The sequence below is a fragment of the Alligator sinensis genome, unplaced genomic scaffold (assembly GCF_000455745.1).
Source record: "Alligator sinensis unplaced genomic scaffold, ASM45574v1 scaffold1102_1, whole genome shotgun sequence".
NCBI classification, from domain to species: domain Eukaryota; kingdom Metazoa; phylum Chordata; order Crocodylia; family Alligatoridae; genus Alligator; species Alligator sinensis.
The window spans coordinates 964050-979370 of record NW_005842342.1 but is presented as its reverse complement, the minus strand read 5'-3'; the positions used below and the strand labels follow the sequence as shown (position 1 = coordinate 979370).

Below are 15321 nucleotides of genomic sequence, written 5' to 3'. Positions count from 1 at the left end.
GGGGGCGCATGGGGCGGAGAAGGAGCTTTCCTCCTGCCCCCACCAGAGCCAGCACTCTGCGCCACTGCTGCTTCTCCCAACCCCCCTCTTTCCAGCTGTGTTGTAAGCACAGCTTCCAGCTAGAAAGAAGCAGCACCAGGGGGAGGCATATGGCAGACAGCAATGTGTAAGCAGCTTCCAGTTCCCTGGCCCTGCCAGCTGAGAGCTGAGCTTGCATTGCCACTGCTTCTCCCAGACTCCCTGCTCCCTAGCTAGGATGGGAGTATAGTTTCCAGCAGAGAACAGGAGGAGAGGAGAACGGTACTGGGGATAGGAAAATGGAAGCTGCTTCCACTTCTGCCTACCTCTACCCTCTCCTCCCCATCCCACCCCACCCTACCTCATCCCCAGCCCAGCCCAGCCCCCTCCAGCTAGAAGCACCTTGAAGAAGGGAGAGGGGGAAGGGGTTGTGAGGAGCAGTAGTGGTGCAGGCACAGCTAGCTTCCAGCTCCCTGCACACCCTCAATACTTCACAGGCAGGATCTGAGCCATAATGTTGCTAACCCTGCTGTAGAATGTACCCTCTTACTTCTGTGTCCTTTTCTGCAGTCCTCTGTCTTCTGCCCTCACTCCTCCTACAGACTATTAATCCATTTCCAGCTTCCCACTTCCAGGCTTTCTGTCAGAGTTCACGTTTTACCCAAGACTATGCTCCATCTCCATTTGCCCTCTCCTTGTCAAACATTGCTCCTATTCTGCCTGCTAGCCCCCACATCCCCTTTCCTAGCTTGTCCCAGTCCCTGGAATCTTGCCCAGCCTGTTTTCAATAGTTTTCAGCGCTCCTTCCCAAGACAGAGGTTTGAAGTACAGGTTTCTCTCGCTTTACGCAGGTTCTGTATGTGTGAATTCATTCTTATGCGATGACCCTTTTTATACCAAAAATTCATTATATGCGAGGTAAATTCATTCTTATGTGATTGGTGTGGTGGAAGCCCACCACTCAGGGCAGCTGGTGCCTATGCTTCTGCAGCTGCCCTGGAAGTGGTGTGACATCATGTGCGTCCCGCTGCCAGGCGGGCAGGTGGCATGGCGCAGCCCAGGTGTGCTGCTCCCAGGACAGCTGCAGCTGGGCGCAAAGTGCAGAGCACAGCAGCAGCAGCCTGTCTGCTGTTGGTGAACACCAAAACTGTCTTGTAAAAAACTGGTAGAAATGGGTCTGGGGGTCAGAACAGTCGAGGTCTTGGAATGTATCCCTATTTGTTACACTGTGGAGTGGGTTCCCTTTATGTGAATTCAAATTATGCACCGTTTTCCAGGAATGCATGTACAGCATAAAGGGAAGGAAAGCTGTACAGACTTCAAAACCATGGTCGGTGACAGACCATGTGCACAGACTTCATGGTCTGTGATTTCCTGCACTGCAAACCCCAAAAATAGATGTTCAGCATGGACTGAGTTTCCCTAAGATTGGATGAGTAATATTTCTGCAGCAGTTTTTAAAAGATCATCTAATTCATATACTAAAGTAGGGCTGTGCAACTAGAGGCTCACAAGCTAAGGTTGGAGCCCCTGGGCGCCTGCCTGCCTGCCACGCCCTTCACTGTTACAGTTGCAACAGCAGCCAGAATCTCCTGACTCCATCTCCTTTCTCTGGCTTTTGCTGCCTGCCCCTGTGGGCAGGGCAGGGTGGTGCAGTAGTGTGGTGTGGCCCAGGGAGCAGAGGATGAGCCTGGGACTATGGGCATGATCCAGTGGGATGCGGGGGCAGAGATGGAGAGGAGGGAAGGACACCTGCCCATCGTACAGTAGGTGCGGAACTCTCATACATATGCCTGAGGGCTTATGGCTTGCCCTGGTGTGGACCTGCTGATATGGCCCAGGGGACATTCAACCCCTGGCTGCTTAGAAGCTAGACAGCCTTGTACTAAAGCATGCAAAAAACAAAGCTTATTTTAAATAGTTATTTCATCATCAGGTGAAAAGAGAGTCAGATTCCAAATGCTATGCAAGACAGTAATGCTAATGACTAAACAAGAATAAACTGAAAAATTACTTCAGATCTTCTTTTATACATATGCAGTATTAAGATACTCACAGCTTGGTTTTCCATACGTGCAAATATAACATTCAACATTTGTGTGAGGGTGGCCTTGGCTGTAGTCTGATTTATGAGATTTTTGCTTGCTAGATAAATATTGTAACATGTTCTTACAGCCTGTAGAACTGTTCCTTCATGAATTTCTATGTGTTGAGATGTTACTGCAGTAAGTAAAGCCTAGAGAGAGAGAAAAATATTATGTTAGAAACATCTTTTCTTTCTTAAAAGCAGAAGTAACACATTATTTAAACATTATGTATACCTCTGTGCATGGTATGCAATACATCATAAGCTTTCATCTTTTACACCTTTATTGTTTACTTTGACTTTTCTCTGGTACTCACCAGTTTTTGAGCACCTCCTAGTCATTAAAACATTTATGAAGACTATTTTATGAGTTACAGAATTTTTCTATAATTATTCTACAAGTGAAAAACTACAGCAAAGATTGAGAGCAAAATTCATAAAGATATTTAGACACGAGATGCTGAACATTCCCTTCATCTAAAAGTTAGGTACCTGGTTCTGAGAGCAAAATTCACTAATTAAGTGCCTATACTTCTCTATATTTTAAAAAGGGGAAAACGTTGGCACCAAGAATTGGTTCTCAACACTCAGCAGCCTGACTAACAGGACACCTAAGCAACCTATAAAACACTGATGAGAGATGCATGTCTGGAGTCCTGCACTCTCCCAGACAGAGTTACAGGGAAGTGAGTGATTGGGTGTGTCCCACAAGGTAGAGGAGACAGTGATGCAGTGGGGACCCGATTAAAAAAAGGGGACACACACACACACACACACACACAACTATAACTTGTTTCTATTTTGTGTTGATAAATAATAACTTATTTTCTTTCCTTTGTACAGAGGTAGAGAACTCGATGCATTCACAAAGTATATTTCCTCATTAAAGTTACCTTATAAAATTTCAAACAGGAACATTAAAATCGGGAAATTTTTCCCTAACACCTTTATTTGCTTAATGGAACACTGTACAAATTATGTATGACCATGTAAAAAGGAAGAACTGAAATTTTTAGACAGAGCTATAAAGACTTTCACAGGGCATTTTGATGTTACAGTGCATACAATAAACATACACAAAAGGCTCCTACTTCAGGAAGCATCCCTATTCCCTGCCCATCTTCAAATATTAAACCAGATTTTAGTTCTCTTCCTGAAGCCAGGAACTTATCTAAAGTTGGGAAGGCAAGGCCTGAGTTGTAGTTATAATCCCAATTACTACTGTCATTTCTGCTATAGTTGCGAAGCCCTTTCAGCACAAAGGTCTATTGCAGGTACTCTAAAATCCACATACTTAAATCAGATTGCTTTGTAATGTGCTACGATTATGATTTATGCTGTAATTGCTTTGTAATTATAGGAATATGGGATAGGGCTAGGCATCTAAAATTGGGTCATTTAAGCATGTGTTCATAAGACACGGCCTCTACCCCAAATATAATTTCATAAGGTTCACAGAACCTATCAACTATATTTTCTGCACAGATCTTGGGTTCAAACTATGACTGATCATTCCTTCAGTATTAGTTAGATACTTATCCCAGCTAATGCACAGCAATAACTTGCCACTTTGGAAAAGCAATATTGAAACGCATTATTAAAAACAGAAGAATGCTATCTGAATAGTCATGTACCAAAGACCTCCATGCAAAAAGGATTATGATATGAATATCCAGCTAGCCATGACAGCTTTCAGTCAGGCAGTTTTCACATTATCTAAAGTGACTCAAGGGTTTATATTGTGGCCACTGAACTTGAACTACACCAAGACAAAAGAGGTTCAAACATGACTCCTGGAAGATCTCTGTGAAAGACTGGAAGCAATTTTACTATAATAGGTCTCTAGTGCAGAGAAGAAAGTATTTTTGGGAAACACGAGCACAGAAAATATTGAAGGTGAAAGCTAATTTAGAATGAAATAATGAAATCCACGTGTATAATTTAAGAGAGGCTTAGGGCTGTAGTAAGGGATTGGGAATGATGAAAACCTCTTCTGGAATAGATCACGAGGGAGCAATAGGATCTGAATGAAGAGTGGAGGAAGTGGGACATAAGATTCAGTAACAAGGGAACAAGGACGATTAGAGGGAAGAAGGCTGTCAGTACTATAATTTTGTCCATTCATTGGGTCTGCAGTGACGCTGTCCCAGTAGGAAAAGTTTTGAAACTCTTTTCCTTCCTCACTGAGCTGAGATCTGGGGTATACCTCAAGCTGAAGAAAGCTGAAAAGCCTCTGGACCTTAGAACAAAGAAGATTAAGTTGCATACTACCCATGTGGGTGAGGTGGATGGGTGAAAAAAAATAGAAGAAGCAGGTGAAAAGCAAGGGGGGCAACAGGATGGCTGAATAGAACTGGCTAAAGTGAAAGGTCACACTGAGTCAGGGGACTGGCTTGGTTCACAACAGGGGTGTCAAAGGTATGGCTTGCAGGCCAGACAAAATTCACGGTCTTATCGTCTGGCCTCCAGTGGCCTGTGGGTCTTGGACTGGTACCAAGAGCCATACACACTACATGCTGGTCCTGGTTCTGCGTGCCACATGCAACGCATAGGGCTGGTCTAGGACATGCACTACATGTGGTCATGGTGGCCAGGCCTGACATGCTGGATCTGGAGCCAGTCCGGATCAGTCCTACAAAATCCAGAATGCAGCGCTGGTCTGGCTCTGGCACTATATGCAGCACAGGGCCAGCACATATGCAAATGCAGCCAGCCAGCTCATACGCTGCACGGAGAGCCAGTCTGGGGGACACGCTGGCTCTGGCTCTAGCATGTAGAACTGGTCTATGGGCTCAATTCAGCCCATGGACTGGCCTACACTCCTCATCCAGATGGCAGGGCTGGATGGGTTTGATACCTTTGGTTTACAAGCTACCTAGGTAACCAAGAAAACAGGCAATCCTCCAGTCAGCTGTCTGCAATGTGTGTAAAGGATACCAAATATCAAGCAACACATTAGTGTATGCTTCCAATATACCTGTACCCCACACATGCATTCTTTTTTATTTACAGTCTATATACCTCATTCAGGAAATGGAACATGTGACAGAGTTTAATGCCTTGCAAAGGAAATACTGATGTTTCAATTCGCTTTAAAAAAAAAGGTACCAATATGTTTTACATTCAAATATTTACCTTACTCTGCAAGGAGGAAAGTCCCCCCAACATACACACTTGTAGAATTTTACAACCTTTCTGCTCTTGACCACATGACTTAAAATAACCATGCTTTCCCTTTACCCTAAATGAGACCAATCTAATTATCTCCCAGGACTAACAATCCTCATGGCAACACAACTTCAGTGCACTGCTAGTGACATAAGTCACAAGATTCAGTGCTAAAATGAGGCCTACTGGATCTCTTAAAATACCTATATACTTCTCCCTCCTCCAGCATGGTAGGGAAATGACAAAGATCTCACACCACAATGCAGTAATGCCATGTTCTTCAAAAAGCTGCAGACCTCTTTAAATCATGATCACAGCTACAATCTATACTTAATACAGTAAATGTAGCTGAAATGCAAGAAAAATTCCAAGTGACTACTGCCAGTTCTAAGGGGCAAAGTAAAAAGGTAGCATGCTTGTGAACCTTAAATTGTTATTTTTGGTTTTCAAATGTATTCTAGCATCACTCAATATTTTGGGAAGGCGAGACAACACAGGACTTCTTTAACACAGTGTTAAAGTTAGTCACAGAATTAAACTGTAAAAATGTTGGCTACAAGTTAAATTTTCACGATCACAGAACAATAGAAAATTAGGGCTGGAAGGTACTTCAGGAGGTCATCCAGTCCAACCACCTACTCAAAGTGGAACCATCCACAACACAATTCCACACAAGGCTTTGTCTAGACAGGTCCTAAAAACCTCCAAGGACGGAGATTCCACAACCTCTCTGGGTAACCTGTTCCAGGGCCTAGTTAGAATGTGGTTTTTCCTAATAATCAAACCTAAACTTCCCTTGCTGCAACCTGAGAGTATTGCTTCTTGTTCTGTCATCTGCCACCACTGAGAACAGTCTAGCTCTATCCTCTTTGGAACAACCTTTCCAAGTTGAAGGCTGCTATTAAATCCTTCCTCAGCCTTCCCTTCTCTAGACTAAGTAAGCCCAGTTCCCTCAGCCTCTCCTGAAAAATCATGTGCCCCAGCCCCCTAACTATTTTAATTGCCTCTGAGGAGCTCTCTCCAATTTGTGCACATCCTTTCCATAGTAGGGAGCCCAAAACTGAACATAGTACTCCAGATGTGACCTCACCAGTGCCAAATAGAGGAGAAGAATCACTTCCCAATTACTCCTACTATAGGTCACATTCAGGTTATTGTCCACTGTAACCTCCAGGTCCTTTTTTGTAGAGCTACTGATTAGCCAGTCAGTCCCCAGCCTGTTCCTGGTGCATGGGACTGTTCCATCCAAAAGTGCAGGACTTCACACTTGTCCTTATTGAACCTCATAAGAATTATTTTGGTCAAATCCTCCAATTTGTCTAGCTCTCTCTGTGCACATCTATGAGATACAACGTGCAGTAGACTAATTGTACTGTGCATTAGAATGTCATAGCAAAAGCCGTGCTAATATGCTAAGGCGCAGTAAAATTAGTCTACTGTGCATTAGTGTCACTTAAAGGATGTGCACTGGTGCTATTGTGCAGTAGCGCCAATTACCACACTAAGTTTAGTGCACATTATTACTGGTATTAAATTTAATGCACAGTAATTAGAGCACATTAATGCACATGTAGACATGCTCTCTGAATCCTAGCCCTACTCTCCAGAGTATCTACTACTCCCCCCCAGGTTGGTGTCATCTGCAAACTTGCTGAGGGTGCACTCCATGTCATCTTCCAGGCTGTTGATGAAGATGGTGAACAAAACTGGCTCCAGGACCACCCCTGGAGCACTCCACTTGATACTGGCTGCCAATTAGACATTGATTGCTACCCCTAGAGCCTGACCATCCAGTCAGCTTTCTATCCATGTTACAGTCCATTCATCCAACCCATACTTCCTTAGCTTGTTTGCAAGAATGCTGTGGAAGACTGCAGCAAAAGCCTTGCTAAAATCATGTCCCCTGTTGTCCCTGCATCCACAGAGCCAGTCAACTCATATAAAGGCAATCAGTTTAGTCAGGCATGACTTGCCCTCTGTAAATCCATGCTGACTGTTCCTGATCACCACCTTCTCCTCCAAGCAGAGCTGTCCCTTGCAGGGGGGTGGTATGCCCCAGGCCCCGTGCTTTGGGGTCCCCCGTGGACAGTACTGTACAAGCACGTGCCGAGGGCGCCACCACTCCATGTGCCACTGGCTCCATGCACCGCTGGCTCGCCTTCCCCCTCTCCCTCCCCCCGCACAGTCTAATATGCCCTGGGGCCCCTAGGGTCAGCACTGTCTCTATGTGCTCAGAAATGGATTTCTTGAGGACCTGCTCTGTGATTTTTCTGGGATCTGAGGTGAGGCTGACTGGTCTGTAGTTCCCTAGATTCACCCCTTCTTAAAGATGGGCCCTATATTTGCCTTTTTCCAATCATCCAGGACCTCACCCAATCGCCATGAGTTTTCAAAAGATAATGGTCAGCAGCTCTGCAATTGCATCAGCCAACTCCCTCAGCACCCCTGGGTGCATTGTGTCCAGCCCCATGGACTTGTACATATTCAGCTTTTCTAAGTAATCCCTAACCTGTTCTTTTGACAGTGTTGGCTGCTCATCTACTCTCCAAAATGTGCTGCCAGGTGCAGCAGTCTAGGAGCTGACCTTGTCTGTAAAGACTGAGGTAAAAAAGGCATTGAGTACTTCAAATTTTTCTACATCCTCCATCACTAGGTTGCCTCCCCCATTCAGTAAGGGATCTGCACTTTCCCTGATCTTCTTGTTGCTGACATACTTGAAGAAACCCCTTACTAGAGGTAGGGGTTTAGGTTGTAGCCGTGTTGGTCTAAGGACATAGGCAGACAAGGTTCCTTGGGTGAATTTGATATCTTTTATTAGACCAACCCAAATGGTTGGAGAATAGTTATTAAGCAAGCTTTCGGGTTCAAAAACCCTTCGTCAGGCTGAAGCTTCCTTAGCCTGACGAAGGGTTTTTGAACCCGAAAGCTTGCTTAATAACTATTCTCCAACCATTTGGGTTGGTCTAATAAAAGATATCAAATTCACCCAAGGAACCTTGTCTTCTTACTAGAGGTGCACTGATACATTGGTCCATATTGTATCAGCACCAATCAAAGGAAAAAATTGACATTACCAGCAACCATCTTTTTTTGGCTGATGTGGCCAATAAAGGGGCTGATAAATGTCACGTGCATGCACACTGCCAGGACTGCAGCCCGGCAGCTGGGGCAGGGCGGGGCACAGGACAGAGCTGCAGGCAGCTTGTCCAGGGGGGAATGTGAGAGTTGAGTGGGGGAACGGCAGCTCCCGTTGCTGCGTGCACCTTGGGAGAGGCAATGAGGGCACATGCCCCTCAGATATCTGTGCAGAGTGAGAGCAGGCTGCCCACTACATGCTTGGGGCCAGGGGGGCCCTGGGCTCTTCCTGGAAGGGGGGCTACAGTGAATTTTGGGGTGGCTTTAGCTCCCCTCCCATAGCCCCTTCTCCTACCACCACTGCCAGCTGCCTCAAGTGCAGTTCTGGCCTAGTCCACCTGCTGGGAAGAGGCTGACGTAGCCCCCAATTCTGAGCAGGCAGCCTGCCCTTACCCCATGCACAGATCTGAGGGGCACATGCCTCCCATACCTCACGCAGGGGTGTACACAGCTGCAGGAGCCACTCTCCCCCACCTGCTGAGCCATCCACAACTCTGTCCCATACCCTGCCCTGGCCATGCAGTGCCTGTCCCTGCCTTAGCCCCACTTCCTCCCTCACTGTGGGGGGCCTCAATCTGTCCCTCCCCCAACCCCTTCCCTCTCAACAGTCTTACCAGCTGGATGCCACTTTCCACGCTGCCGGGCTGCATATTGGCAATTGGATCAATATTGGCCGATATGGCTGGTCAATTAGTTGGCCCCCCAAAAAATCTTTAATTGGTGCACCCCTACTTTTTACCTTTCGTGTCCCTTGATAGCTGCACCTCCAATTGCACTTTGGCCTTCCTGATTTCATCCCTGCATGCCTGAGCTATACTCTTAAATTCCTCCCTAGTTGTTTGTCCAAATTTCTACTTCTTTAGCTTACTTTTTGTGTTTTAGCTCACCAAATAGATCCCTGCTAAGACAAGCTGGTCTTCTGCCACACTTGCTCATCTTCCTGAGCATCGGGATGGTTTGTTTCTGCACCCTTGGCAAAACTTCTTTAAAATGCAACCAGATCTCCTGGACTCCAAGACTGGCCTCCCAGAGGATCCTGCCCATCAGTTCTCTGAGTGAGTCAAAGTCTGCTTTTCAGAGGCTTGGGGTCTTAAATTTATTGCTTTTCTTCCCTCCTTTCCTCAGAATCCTGAACTCAATCATCTTGTGGTCACACCTGCCTAAGGTGCCACATCCACTTCTGCATTCCCCACCAATTCGTCCGTTTGAGAGCAGCAGGCCAAGGAGAACATGGCTCCTACCTAAGCTCTCCAACACTTGCACCAGAAAGTTGTCCCCAACAGCCTACAGAAACTTCCCGGATTGCCTGTGCACTGCTGTATTGCACTCCCAGCAGATGTCAGAGTGACTGAAGTCCCCCATGAGAACCAGGACCTGTCATCGGCACCACCACTGCACATACCCTGGCAAAGGACCAGGGGGCACATGCCCCCTCAATCTGTGTGTGGGGCAGAGGCGGCTGCCACTGTGTGCTGGGCTTTGCACCCCAAGCCCTGCTATAGCTGCCCCAGGAGTGGTGTAATGCCATGTGTGTCTTGCTGCAGGGCTGAGCTGAGCCCCCTGCCTGCCTGGTAGCAGGCTCCAATCCTCCCACCACTAGGCCCAGCCAGGGCCCCACTCACTTAGCAGCAGGGGACATGGCAGGGGATCATCCCACTCCTCTGGCCCGGCCCTGGCACAGGAGGTGTGGCTCAGCCCAGCAGTAGGACGCACATGGCATCGCACCACTCCGGAAGCAGCTGTAGCTCTGCATCTCGTGTGGGTACTCAGCTCCCCCAGACTGAGAGAAACTGTCAGAGACTCCACGATCCAGACTGGTTGGTGACCTCTGCTCTATATACATCCAAGTAATCTCATTTGCAAGCAGACATTCAACTATCATCTCTAGGTAGATTCCTCTTAGATCATTTCTCTAAATTCAGATGTGCTGCCTGAACTAAGATTATGACTCATACAGGCAGTTCTCAGAATTATGAAACAATTGGTTCCTGAAAACCCTGTCTTAAGTCAAAACATTGCAACTCGGAACCAATTTTCTCATAAGAAACATTGGTTCCTGAACCAAGGCCCAATACCCTATTTTCACCAAAAATACCCCAGAATTTTGTACTTGATCAATTATAGATGAGTAATATAGCTGCATTAATGTATTCATATTGTAAGTAGCAATCATATTGATTTGGAAGGACTACTTTGAGGTGACTGCTGGACTTTCTGAAGGGATCTTGGTTGGACTTTTTGAAGGGTTCTTGGCTGGAGTCTTCTCAGGAGTCTTGGCTGTAAGTTTTTCTGGAGTCTTGGCTGCTTTCTTAAAGAAAGTGTCCAAGGAAGTTTGGACAGATATTCTCCAGGGAGATGAGCAACACAGCCAACTTGTTCGCTGGAGTGGCGTTGCACTGGATCAAGCATTGTAAAGTCGAAACTGACGTCAAAGTTGAAACAAGGCATCAATTTGTAAGTGCTGTAAGTGCAAAACGTTTTTAACTCAAAATGTTGTAAGTTAATGACTGCCTGTATTTGTGGATATCTAGCGGTTAACTTAAAGAGCTGGAAAAAAATAAATAAAAAATAGATCGAAAAAATACCTCCAGATTATACATCCTGCTTCTTACATCTCCCTTTGAATACTACGGATAATACTGCCATCTTGCCTGTCCATCCTTAATTTGGATTTCCCTTTGATTCATCCCACATAAGTTATGTCTGGAATCTTAGATTTTGGAAATAATTTAAGTGTTTACTGAACCTCTACAGACAAATTGTTGTACAGGCTCTACTGTCATGTCTCAATTATTACAAGAGCTTTTTTTCTTCACTTGTCACAGGCAATTGTGCCCAGCTCCTACTCACTCAGAATGCTGCTGCAAAAACTGTTTTCCTAGTGTCACTACTTCCTTGTATCACTCACTTGACTTTGTTTTGTTTATCATGTCAAACGAGGCACTTACCTTCAATTTCCACTTATCTACCCCTACTTCTAAGGCCATGATGCCAGCCTCCCCAAGTCACTTTTTATTATTTCAAACATACTTCCATTGTCCTGTATATGCTTGAAAAAAAACTCTACACAAACTGCACAGTTACCTCATTACCCGTCTTTAAACTTTCCTTTACCCCAGTGCCAACAACAACAAAAAAATCCATGACAAGGATTAAGCAGTCTAACCTGCAGCCTATCATGCTAACCCAATATTAAATGTTCTCTTGTCCTATCTGATGTCTCTTGTCAGAAAGGTTATAAGCTATTTAAGTCACAAATTGGCCTTTTCTTGAGTTTGTACAGTACTTAGCTCTGTATCTAGGACTTCCAGCTGCTATTTAGTTGTTACTAAAACAATGCATTTTTTGTTTTAGAGATTATGCAAAAATAGAACTGAGGAGAGAAAAAGAGTGTAGAAGTCTTCAGGGATCAGTTCTTAATTTCGTCTTCTTATATTTACTTATGAACTCCGCACCAATTTCCTTTTAGGCTCTTCTAACATTTACTTTCACACATTAAATAAACTCCCTCCCAAGGTCAGCATTGCTGGCCTTGCCCCCACTCCATCCCCGCCATCACAGCAGCACTCCACCGCCTCTAAGGAACAGGACCAGGGAGGGAGGAAGGAGGGGGGAAGAGCCACTCTAAAGTGCTGCCATGTCTCCTGTATCAGCATCCCCATGCTTAGAAATGGCACTAAATATATTAAATATTGGCTATAGGATTGATATCGGCTGACATGGCTATTTAATAATTGGCTATTGGTATCGGCCAAGAAAATCTTAAAAAACAAAACAACAACAACAACAAAAACAGTGCACCCCCTACTACCCAATACACAAAATAACACACCCAGCAGAGATGAAAAATATCACATCAACCTATACATCCATCTTTTGTCCAGTTCCAACTCTCTTCATTAGATTCTGATAAAGGTGGGGGTTTCTGGAGGGAGAAGAGACGGAGCGAGACGGTGGGGGAGGAGGGGTATGTGTGAATATGTGCATGCGTGCCTGCCTATGTGATGAATGTCTCAGATAAATCTTGAATTCCTCCTTACCCCTAGTAAAACAAGACTGATGCGTAGGTAACTGATAAACACTCACTGAAGGAGAAAGAAAAATCCAGAACAAAAAGGGAACAGCTTCACACTACCATATGAAGAATGTCAACAGGTTCCAATTACTAAAAAAAATTAAACTAATAATCCAAGTTAAAAGTAGCAATAGAAAATCATCATGTTTTTATCCAAGGAGAAGAGAGAACCTGAAACAGTCCAACCAGAGAAGTCTAAAAAAAAACCCAACCACTAGTATTTGCTTTGGATTGAGATTTGGCCGATTCGGGGGACAGTGATTTGATTCAGTGATTCAAATCACTGTCCTGAATCAATTCAGCCAAATGTAATTGGGAGATTTGGCCACCACTGAATTGGCCAAATGTCTGAATCAAACAGGCCCCATCCCCCACCTGCTCTCTCAGCCCCGTCAATGGCTGGCCCCCCCCCCCCCCCCCCCCCCCCCCCCTCAAAAAAAAACCAAGGTAGAAAATATTGAAAGGGAACAGGGGGGGAAAAAAAGCTCTCCCCATTATGGCAGAATGAGCTGTTCTGACCCTGTAAGCAATGTCGACACTAGCAGATACTTATGCATGAAACAACTATTAGTTAACTTCTATACAATACATTACTTATTCTTTTGTCCCCTTAGTTACTGTTCTTAAATCACAACATATCAAGCCTATTATCAGAGCAACATGTTATGATGACCTCTTTCAATACCACTATCAGTAGTATCTTTTGGAATATTACTGTGATGAGAAAAAAAACTGAGACCCCCTGAAAACCTCTCTTTATGGAAAGTGCATTGAAGGCTCATATCAGCCTTGAAAAGAAAAAAAACCAAGATCTCCTGCAAGCACAGGTCAATGACATAACAGGCCAAAACTACCACAGTAAGAACTGGTCGCTGACCTTAATGATAATTATGCATATTTATATCCGATTAATCCTTAATTATAAAAAGACCCCATTGGGAGCAAGTGCCATGTCACTTGAAACAATTCCTTCATAGAATTAGAAAGCTCTGCTGACAGACTGAGTGAAATTCCACCCAGATTTCTGCGTACAAGGCTTTTCACATCATAATTATGACTCCTCTCAGGAGACAGTGGGTGGGAAAGGGAAAACAGACAGAGTTCCAGCATGCTACAAATAGAAACACCTTAGAAAAGAGAACTTGGCTGGTATGTAAAGAAGGTAAAAACTAACATGCTCTTTCCAAATAAATGTTTTCAATCTTCAAGAGCGCACACAATTTCTAGTCATTACATATTCATTTGAAGCTGTTTGATCACAGATTACCTTTATTATTTGTAGCTGAACCCCTTCATCTGTTTGAGGACCTTGAAAACAGCCACATATTGTCTCAATAATTCTATCAATTAATTTTTTGCCTGGAGCTGTACTGTCTGGAGCATTTCCAGTCAAGTGCCCATATGCTATAAGTTTCTGGAGGAAAAAGAAAAAAAAAAGTGATAAATAAAGCAAGCTTAAAAACCAAAAGCACATAGCTGAATATATAGAATCCGTTATGGCACAACTGCAATTAGACAGGATAATGAGACCACTACAACATATCTAAAATCCCACTAAATTTCATTTTAAGGGCCTTTAGGAGTACCATTTTTATCAAACTGCACCACCTACCATGAAGTTCAATTCAAATAAAAACAGTTCACAAAATTTTAAGCAGGAGTCTGAGAGTGACTCAGAAGATATACAGATAGTTACCATTTTACATATGGTATATGAAAAAAAAAAAAACTTCACAAAAAGTTTACTTTAAAAATATAGAGTAGATAAGCAGCCAAGCCAGTCAACTGGCAAGATATGGATGTGCCTATGGACGTAAGTAAGTACATGCACTGGGTTCAGAGTTCATAGTCCTTTTTCCTGGGTGGCCCGATTACAGAAAAAAATTCTGCCATTGTTCTGAAAATACATTACAGGACCAAATTTAATCTGCATTGCATGCTGGAAAGAATTGGGGGCAGGGGGGCGGGGAACAGAACAAAAAACACTTCACTTTTTGGGACTATAAGCCTCAAACTTTAAATATTTTAGTCTGCTTAGAGTATAAAACTATACTTCTCTGGTAGTCTTTAACTCTGTAATACGTTTAGGCTTCTATATATGCACATTAATATACAAGGTTGAAGACTGGGACTAATGTTATTGTTAGTGTAGAATTAACTAGTTTTAGTTATCAATTATATACTTGCATACCCTTTCCTCCTGTCTCTGACGAATCATATTCAATTTGATTTGGGGAACCATGGGATATACAGTAGTGGGAAGAGAAAAAAAAAAACAACATTCTGCCTTATTTATATTTACCTGTCCCCACCCCTCCAAACCAAACAAGGTTTTATTGTACAGTTAGAAGTTTAATTCCATACAAACCTGTAAACAATCGAGAGATGTACTAACAATCCTGGGGCACTTAGACTGGCATGCCAATTCGAATGGCAAGAAGTACTTGTCAGCTTCAATAAAGCTTGTCTTTGATTTCACAGGTGGAAGAGTGCTTGAACCAGGCTTTGCTTCTCCATGAGGGGGACTAAAGAGAATAATTTGACTATTAGACTGTTTTAAGTGTCCAGATAGAAGATTTCTTTATCGCAATATTCATTTTCTTGTGATTTTACTACTGCCAGAATCACAACAAGAAAGTAACTTTCCAAAAGCAGTTATAACTTTATTAATGATTTCAACATATATGTAGAGATCAGTCTGACCTGGAAAGGGTATTTTTGTTTTTTGCATCAGGCATGTTAACTGACTGCAACAGTAAATCTCCAGTTGCTCTTGCTGGCTTGGAGACAAATGTGTTTCTTCCGAATGCAAATAGAGCATACCAAATCGGGGGACCGG

General features: G+C 43.9%; 1 protein-coding gene across 1 annotated transcript in view; it reads right to left on the bottom strand.

Moving 5' to 3' along the window:
• Positions 1 to 15321, bottom strand: part of ARFGEF1 (ADP ribosylation factor guanine nucleotide exchange factor 1) — a 104667-nt gene that overhangs the window by 74991 nt on the left and 14355 nt on the right. The window contains exons 3-5 of the mRNA XM_025210221.1: positions 14851 to 15007; positions 13750 to 13896; positions 2075 to 2254 (exon numbers count right to left, since the gene is read on the bottom strand). Coding sequence (XP_025066006.1) covers positions 2075 to 2254; positions 13750 to 13896; positions 14851 to 15007 — 484 coding nt within the window. The remainder of the gene's footprint in view (positions 1 to 2074; positions 2255 to 13749; positions 13897 to 14850; positions 15008 to 15321) is intronic.